The following is an 8,726-nucleotide window of genomic DNA, read 5'->3' as shown; positions in this document are numbered from 1 at the left end:
TAGCTATTAGCAACTCTATATAGAAAAAATATTCTAATTAAGAATTTTAAAATTATTTTTAAGTCACAATGTCGTTAGCCCTCTCCCACACTGCTGTGTATTTTTCATAAAGATAATATGTCGTGACTACAGAATATTCCGTGTCCTAATAGCTTGCCAGTATCTGGGCTTCAAGGTTGCATTTCCATTGATTTCATCTCTTTATTCCTGGAGTTCTCATTGTTTCCCTCTGTGCTCAGGCTGTTTCTTTGACTTAGAAATGGTTCCATTCCTAACTGCTTAAGTCCTACCCTTCCATTTTAAGTTCTGTCCTCCTCCCCCTTCAAGCTACTATTGCTCTGGAAAAGTTTAGATTAACCTTCTAAATGAGGGGTGGATTTCAAGAGACATATTTCCCTAGGAAGTGCTGACATCATGCCATTGGACCAATAGCAGCAGCCCTGCAAAGTACACTGCTGAGGGGAGCAGCGGGCGGGTCAGGAGAGGTCTGCCACGCCATGTGGTCACCTCCGGGGCAGGCGGGAACTGAATTCATGCGGAAGCGGCTTTAGATTCTCAGTGCTGTGCTTTAACCCGCTGCGCCACCAGGGAGGGCCTCCAGTTTCATTTTTATTACAGGTTTTGTTTTTTGAAGAAAAACAAAATCCAATTTTTATGCATTTATTTATTGCTATTTTATAATTTTGACAATCATTGGTTGGTGATCATCCACATCATCCACATGGCTGTAGATTTTTTAAAGTGGTGACAGGCATGTAGATAACCCACATATGTGCTGTTGTCTGATGAATCTCTGTCCTCATTGGGTTTTCTGGACAACTACATGTGAATTCTGTAAGGAACAGCCAAAGAATCCATACTAACATCATTAATGGCAAACTCTAATCTAGCATTCATTATTATGTACCAGGCACAAAATAAACACTTTATATTCATGAATGCATTTAATCCTTGCAACAACTTTAAAGAAACACACTGTGATTATCTACATTGTATACATGGAAGTAAAAATAAGTTGCCCACAAATATACAGCAAGGGGGTAAAATCAGGATTTGAACCCAAGCATTCTGTGTTCAAATCTTTCTCATTTGTTGGCCTCCATTAGTATATGTGTGTGTGTGTGTGTGTGTGTGTGTGTGTTTGTATACCCTCCTTACATTTCACAGTGTCTTCTGTATCTTCTATAGCGATGACCCCAACTCTTTCTTATTGATTACTTCTCCTTGTATCATAATCCCCTGAGAATGAAAGCATTCATTTTCTTGATGTGTTTATTTTTCAGCTGAAGAAAAGGTGACTGATCCCATGAGCCTGGAAGAATGGACTCAGAGGGGGCTGTTTACACAAGATCCTCCTACTCACCAGCTGTTGAGAGTGTGGATGAAGAACAGGATCTTATTACTTCAATGAGTGTGTGACCATGTTCCCAAACCAACAGTCAAGTGGGTTGGGTACAGTGGGGCTGCCTAATAAATGATTAATCAGAAGCATTTGATACAAAGCTGTCTTGCAGCACTGGCTTCATACTAAGTATTGTCTTCTTATCTAGCCTTGCGTAAACTAATGTGATGCCTGCTGCTTTCCGCTGATGTGCCAGTCCTGGCCTGGAACTGGGTCCACAGTGGCTACTCTTCAGACAGTCTGGACTGGGCCTGTGTGACTCTGCTATTTATAGAGCCCTTGTGGGTTAATAACTACTTACTGAGTACCTGTTTCATGTCAGTCACTGGGCTGGGCACTTTATAAACATTTAATCTGCACAAAAGCCCCTAAGGTTGTATCTATTATCTTCATTTGCCCACAAGCAATTGAAGGCTCAGACAGGCTGTGTGCTATGCTGGCAGAGTCAGAGATCAAATCTATATCAAAATCCAAAGTTTCTCCACGTTAACATGCTTCTTGCCTCTCATTGCTCTGGAGAGAATTAGGTCACTATGTCATCACTGGAATCCCTCATATAAATAGTGTTGGGGACTGTAACATATGTGTATGGGAAATGTTGGAGAAGAGGGATGAAGAAGTCTTTAGTGAAGAATCTCAGACTTATTTTCTAAGAAAAATAGCAATGTTCTTTTAGATCAGAGGTTGATAAACTATGGCCTGTGAGTCAAATTTGACCCCCAACCTATTTTTGCAAATAAAGTCTTTTGGGAACACAGCCACACGGGGTCCTTCATTTTGTCCTTGACTGCTTTCTCTTCATAATGGCAGAATTTCATAGTTGTAACCAGACCATACCTCCTGGGAAGTCTAAAATACTAAATGGTTGACCCTTCTAAAAATTTTTGCTGACCCCATTCCAGATGACTTAGGAAAAGTGAAAAGTTTTCATTAAGGCCAATTTATTACTTATTATCTTTCTCTTAGTCTGAACACTTCTTGAAGTTTGCAATGCTTAGATAATCATTGTACTCTAATGTTGGTGGTAGGGATGGAGTAAGGGGCTGGAGGAGTCTAAGCTGGGAAAAAAGCTCAGGGAAGGGAGAAGGAAAAGGTCTGGACTCCTGGTGTCCCCAGTCAACTTCTCACCCCAGATTTATCCCACTCAAGTCCTTCTATTTCTCCTGCCAAATCGAGTTTCCTAAAATAACTCTTTGCTCATAAATTTGTAAGTGGCTTCCCACTGACAACATGCACACGTCCTTACGCACTGACCTTAAATTCTGAGACCATAACTGCCTCTCCTTGCTAAATTCTCTCTCCGTGCTAAGGAGAATTTAGCAAGGAGAGGCAGTTATGGTCTCAGAATTTAAGGTCAGTGCGTAAGGACGTGTGCATGTTTTTTATAGAGCAAAAGAATAAGAAGTCAGGCCAATTTTGAGTTTATATTTCAAAGCCAATTTACTTGTCTTTGACTCAATTGTATTTAAGCAGAAAAGTAGTATAATATCTGTAAGTGGTGTATTTGCTCATAGGAAGCCAGGCTGAGATTTTTGTAGATGATGACACCTCACATAAACCAGTATGCATAAACAGAAGAAAAATTATAAAAATAGCAATTATTCTACACTAGCTATTAGCAACTCTATATAGAAAAAATATTCTAATTAAGAATTTTAAAATTATTTTTAAGTCACAATGTCGTTAGCCCTCTCCCACACTGCTGTGTATTTTTCATAAAGATAATATGTCGTGACTACAGAATATTCCGTGTCCTAATAGCTTGCCAGTATCTGGGCTTCAAGGTTGCATTTCCATTGATTTCATCTCTTTATTCCTGGAGTTCTCATTGTTTCCCTCTGTGCTCAGGCTGTTTCTTTGACTTAGAAATGGTTCCATTCCTAACTGCTTAAGTCCTACCCTTCCATTTTAAGTTCTGTCCTCCTCCCCCTTCAAGCTACTATTGCTCTGGAAAAGTTTAGATTAACCTTCTAAATGAGGGGTGGATTTCAAGAGACATATTTCCCTAGGAAGTGCTGACATCATGCCATTGGACCAATAGCAGCAGCCCTGCAGCTTCAGCAGTGTCACAGACACCATTATTTCTTAGTGTAGTACTCAAGAGAATGGCTTCGTTCAGAAAATAGCAAAAAACAGGCAATAGAGAGATTATGTACTTTCTGGATGTTAGACCTTAGTCTGAGCACTTTACATACTTTGCCATTTATCTTCATGACCAGTGTTGTTAATATTCTCATTTCACAATTAAGAACAATGAGGTACAGAGAGGTTAAGGCATCACCCCCAGCCACACAAATAGTAGATCTGGTCTTTGAATTCAGTTTGGTGTCAGAGTCTGTGTGTTTAGCTAATAAAAGAACAGTCATTCCCTATGACCTTTTGCTTCCCTTGTCTCAATCACCCAGCCTCAGGCCTGCCCAGACCATTTTCAGAGTATCTGCAGAGGGAGAGGTACAGCTAAGTGATGTTCTTACTGTTCTAGAAGGCATCTTCATAAAAGGGGGTGGAGCATTGCAGCACCGTGAACAGATGTTCCCTGCCCCACCTACTGGAAACTACCTAGATTATGCATCCCAGCATACCATGAATCAGACTTCCTGAATTGGGGGTTGCTGGGAAGGAGCAAGGTGGATATATAAATAAAAGAAGGTAGAAGGAGGAAAGGAGAGGGACTTGGAGGAGATACATAAAGGAGAACATATAGAAATACTTGGAAGAAAGAATTGGAAGACACAGGTGAGTGACAGGCACATGGGAAGGTTACTCCTGGTCCTTGTCAAAGACAATGGCAGCCGATATCTTGACTCCATGTTGGATTATGCAGTTCATTTTGAATTTTGAGTATTTCTTTCCAACTCTCTGGGACCTGACTAATTCCTTTCTGTTGTTTCCCTCCCAGAAAGAAAGATGTGTGGCAAGCTTTTGGGCTTCAATGGCCCTGCTCTGAGCCATGCATATTTGGCTTGGTATTGGCCCAGGAGGAGATGGGTAATTTTCAGAGTTTCATTAGGTATATCCTTTGTTCTCTTATTTCTGAATGCACACTGATTCTATTAAAAATCTTTCACATTAAGGATATGCTTTTTTGCCTTTGTGGGCACAGATGGCTGAACCACTTTCAGAGAGGATAGCCCTTAATAGTTTGGGTTTCCTGATTACCCTCGGGTTACATGCTAGCTAACATTATTAGAAGCAGTGAGTCTTTAGCTCTGGGTCAGAGAGACCTGGCTAAGACTCAGTCTCCTTTCACAAGGAAGAGATCAGCAGGTAGATAAAATGCTTTGTTCTTGGCCATTCTCTGATCATTATGAGTATAGAGGTTGCTTCCAAGCCAAGGCAGGAGCTGAAGGGTAACCATCTCTTATCTCACTGTACAGTGTCTAGCAGAAACAGACCATCACACAAGGAGGAGATATTGTGACATAGTAACATCACAGTGGCTTTGGCCTCTTTACCTGTCCTCCCATCCCCTCTCCCAGAAGGAGTGGGGCCTTTTGCAATGGATCATATGAGAATGGGGGTGTGAAAAAGAGATTTAGAAGACATCCCAGAGGTGAGGGTAATCTCAAAGCAGAGTCAGCAAGGAAATCAATGACTATTGACCTCTAATTTGCAGAATGATAGAACCTTAGAGTTTGGAAAGATGTTAAAGTTTTTCTTCCAGTACCTAATTCTCCTATGAGAGTTCAAATGCTCAGCCTTTCTTGAATGCCTCCCTTGATGGAGACCTCACTATCAAACAAATTCCATTCCAGCTTGGCATTGTTTTCTGTTAGAAAGTTAGATTTTTTTTGTTGTGTAGAGTGGAAATACGTCTTCCTTTAGCCTCTATCAGTGGATATAATTCCATCTGTGAAATGCTGGAGAATGTCAGTTTCCTCTTCCACACAATATCCCTTGAGAGATTTTAAATAAATGCCACATTTCCCTGAGTTCTTCCTCTGCAGGCCAAAATACTCACAGGTATATTAATTATTTCTCCTAAATGATTTCCAGAACATTTGCTAATCATATTTGTGTCCACTGACCACTTCTTGCTTTGCTTAAAGTTCAAGTGTGAAGCTGACCATCCCAAGGAGGTCAGCCCACATCAGACAGAACCATGCTTTTAATCTTATGACAACTTCTGTGTCCATAATGATGTCCTAGTCTCAGAAACTAGTGTTCTGAGTTCTATAGGGTTTCCAGGACTTTGGGGAAGTTTGGGCTTTAGTCAGAAGAGGGTAGAGAATAAAATTAGGTTATATGGCTGGGAAGGGATGACAAGAGATATTATTGTCTGAATGCTCATTACATGTCACTGTGCTAAACACCTACCATGAATTATCTCATTGGGCAGGTGTTATGTTGCCTATTTCCCAATCAAAGCATCTGGGGCTTAAAGATGCTCAGTGTTTTCCTTGACCTAGGTGACATATACTAAGACTCAGGCCAGATATCAACAGGGTGTCCTGGGGGGAAGATTTGGGGTTAAAACACAGAGAAACATCTTACCAGCTATTAGGCTTCAGAAAAGACAGCTATAACAGTGAATAGGGGGGTTCAGAGATGAATGTAGGACTTCTCAGGCCCCCAAAGATTGAGAGGTAGAGGGAAAAAAATGGCAAAGGATAATATACAGAGAATAAGCATAGTAACAGTTGTTAAAAACATAGTAAGACAGGCATTTGCATACTTAGCTTCTTTAATCCTCAAGACAACCCTAACTAGGAATTACTATTAGAATCTCTGTTACAGATGAGGAAATTGAGGTGGTTAAATCATTCACTGAAGGCTACATAGCTGGTAACTGGAAGTGTTAGAATTTAACTTTAGACTGCTGATTTCAGTCCTGGTTCTAGGCTGACTCCCAAGAGGGAAAACTCTTGGTGACATATAGAAGAGAGATCTTTCTCTTCCAAGAGACTGGCAAGCCCAGAAATTATGAAGGAACTCAGGGCTAAAGGTTATCACGGGCAGGAGAGGACAGAGAACCTGGTTTTGGAAGAGACAATTCTGCCAGACTCTTTACATCCACTGTGCCAACACTGAGGCTACTAACTTCAGGTTTCCTCAGAAAGGCAGTCCTGGAGGCCCAGTAACATCAATCAGCTCACTCAGAATCAGAAACCTAAGAGTTGAAACATCATCTGTTTTATGCCTCTGTAGTTCCTTTATATCCCTTAGCAATATGCTTTCTCTTAATAGTTCAGTGGTTCGCAAGCATGGGAAGTACCTAGAGGACTTGTTAAAACACAGATGACAGGGCCCTACACCCAGAGTTTCTGATTTACTAGGTCAGGAATTGAGGCCTTAGAATTCGCACTTCTGACAAGTTAGCAGATGATGCTGATGCAGCTGGTCTGAGGATTGCATTTGAGAACTATGTAATTTTTAGTTTACTAGTAAAGCTACTTTGGGAAATGTCTAAACTGATTTGGCTGTGAAAAGTTAAGTACAGAAAAGGTGGAAGACTTTCCCTCAGGCTAAAAGTACTGGGAGTGACTTTGGGGGTGCTCAGCCTGATAAGGGACTAGGGGTGGTAGAAGTCACAGCCAGAAGAAACTAGCTTTCCTGGTTGGGTAGAAAGTGGACAGCTCAGGGTAAGCTTAGCAGGGGAGACAGACTGGCCAAAGAAAGACATCTGGTGGGGGCAGAAGTCAGATGGGGTAGAATTCTTGTCAAGAGCCACAGTCTCTCCTGGCTGGGCTGCAGGAAGACAGCATGAAGATGGGGAGGTAAGGAGCCAGGAGTGAGAACCTGGGATTTGGCCCTCTGATAGAACCTGACGATCACGTTTCAGCTGTGACTCACTGTCTCCAAAAGCCTCTTTTGGCCTTCTACTCTGGCTATGTCCACAGCTTTAAAGTGCCCAGGAGATGTACTTTGACAAGTAGTGAAGTAGGTTCTTTACAGCAACAGAATTGGGGACAGTCACTTTTTCTTCTTGATAGTGGATACCACAGTGCCAGGCATGGAAAGCCAATAGTTGGATGGTATGACCTCTGTAGCTGTCCAGTACTGAGCTGCATTTCTTCCTCCTGGGAAAATGACTCAGCTGCAAAAGGATGCTGAATGGAGAAAGGCCTAGTACGTAGGTACAGGGCTGCCACAGTGCCCTAGTGGCTGGGTGCCTGATCGTCCCCCTGCTCTTTATGAAAGCAGAACAGCTTGGATAGGTGGTTCCTTCCCTTGGTACTAAGAGAGGGAGCACCTCTCTACAGGACTGAATACCATTATTCTTTTCAGCTGACAGGAGCAAAACTGCACAGACCTGCCCTGACCTACCTCCTCAACCAGCTCTTGTTTCCCATTTTGTGCCCTCCATCCTGTTTCTTTTATGTCCAAATGAAAAGGGATTTATTGAGGTACACTAGGTGTTAGGTTCTGTGCTGGGGATAGAGCTATGGGAACAAGAAATCTCAGTCATCAAATCACAATATAGCTGGGATTGGAGCATTATAGGATAAATGCTGTTTTTCAAAGAGCTCCTGATCTCCTCCTGGTGCTATATATGCTGTTTCTTCCAACTGGAATGCTCCTTCCAGAGTTTCCCAAGACCCATTCTCACACTTCACTCAGGTCACTCCTGAGAGAGGTCTTCGCATGGAAAATAGCACCCTCCCAATCTGCTGACTCCATCGTCCTCATGTAATTTTACTTTATAGCGCCTCTAAATGTCTCACAATACTCAAACTCTTTTTGGTCAACCTCCCATACTAGATTTTAAGACAGTGAGAGGGTCTTATTTTAAATTCTGTTTGTGGAATTGGTACAAGATATAAGCTTCCCTTTTACTCATTCTCTTAAGTGATTGTCCAATTGAATCTTCTGAGCCTCTCCAGTCATGGAAATAGAAATGGATTTGTCTGCTTTTTCAAGTCTACCTTTCCAAGTCTTCTAAAGTTTGCACTATTCCCTCAGCTCGGACCCTGCAGGTTCCCTCTCCCTACCAATAACTACAATTTATAGAACATTAAAGGTGTACTAGGCACTTCATCCTCACAGTGCTCTGCAAAGACATTCTTTCTCTTATTTTATTGGAGATGAGACAGGTTCAGAGAGAGACTTACTGAAAAATCAAGATAGCAAGATGCCTAGGAGGGTCCTCTGGGAAAGGCCTACCAGACACTTGGGTCCATTCCCGTTCCTATAGGCCTTGCCCATGATTCCACTACATGCCCGTCACAGTCTTTCCTTCTCAACGGACAGCTGGGACTGGTCTAGCCAGGCTGCGCCCTGCTGGCCAGTGTGCAGCGGAGCTTAGATGCGTGAGGGATGGAGAGGAATCTGATTTATTTCCTGGGCCAGAGCTTTAAATTCCGTGCCCTCACCACCGCCCCGC

General features: G+C 42.2%; 1 protein-coding gene across 1 annotated transcript in view; it reads left to right on the top strand.

Annotated features, from left to right (window-relative positions):
* SLC44A1 (solute carrier family 44 (choline transporter), member 1) overlaps positions 1-2,159 on the top strand; it is a 156,011-nt gene extending 153,852 nt beyond the window's left edge. The window contains exon 16 of the mRNA XM_012721388.1: positions 1,284-2,159. Coding sequence (XP_012576842.1) covers positions 1,284-1,298 — 15 coding nt within the window. The 3' untranslated portion in view covers positions 1,299-2,159. The remainder of the gene's footprint in view (positions 1-1,283) is intronic.
* The last annotated feature ends 6,567 nt before the right edge of the window (positions 2,160-8,726 follow it).

The sequence above is a fragment of the Condylura cristata genome, unplaced genomic scaffold (genome assembly GCF_000260355.1).
Source record: "Condylura cristata isolate star-nosed mole 26May11 unplaced genomic scaffold, ConCri1.0 scaffold00006, whole genome shotgun sequence".
Classification (NCBI taxonomy): domain Eukaryota; kingdom Metazoa; phylum Chordata; class Mammalia; order Eulipotyphla; family Talpidae; genus Condylura; species Condylura cristata.
This window is presented reverse-complemented; position numbering and strand designations above follow the sequence as displayed.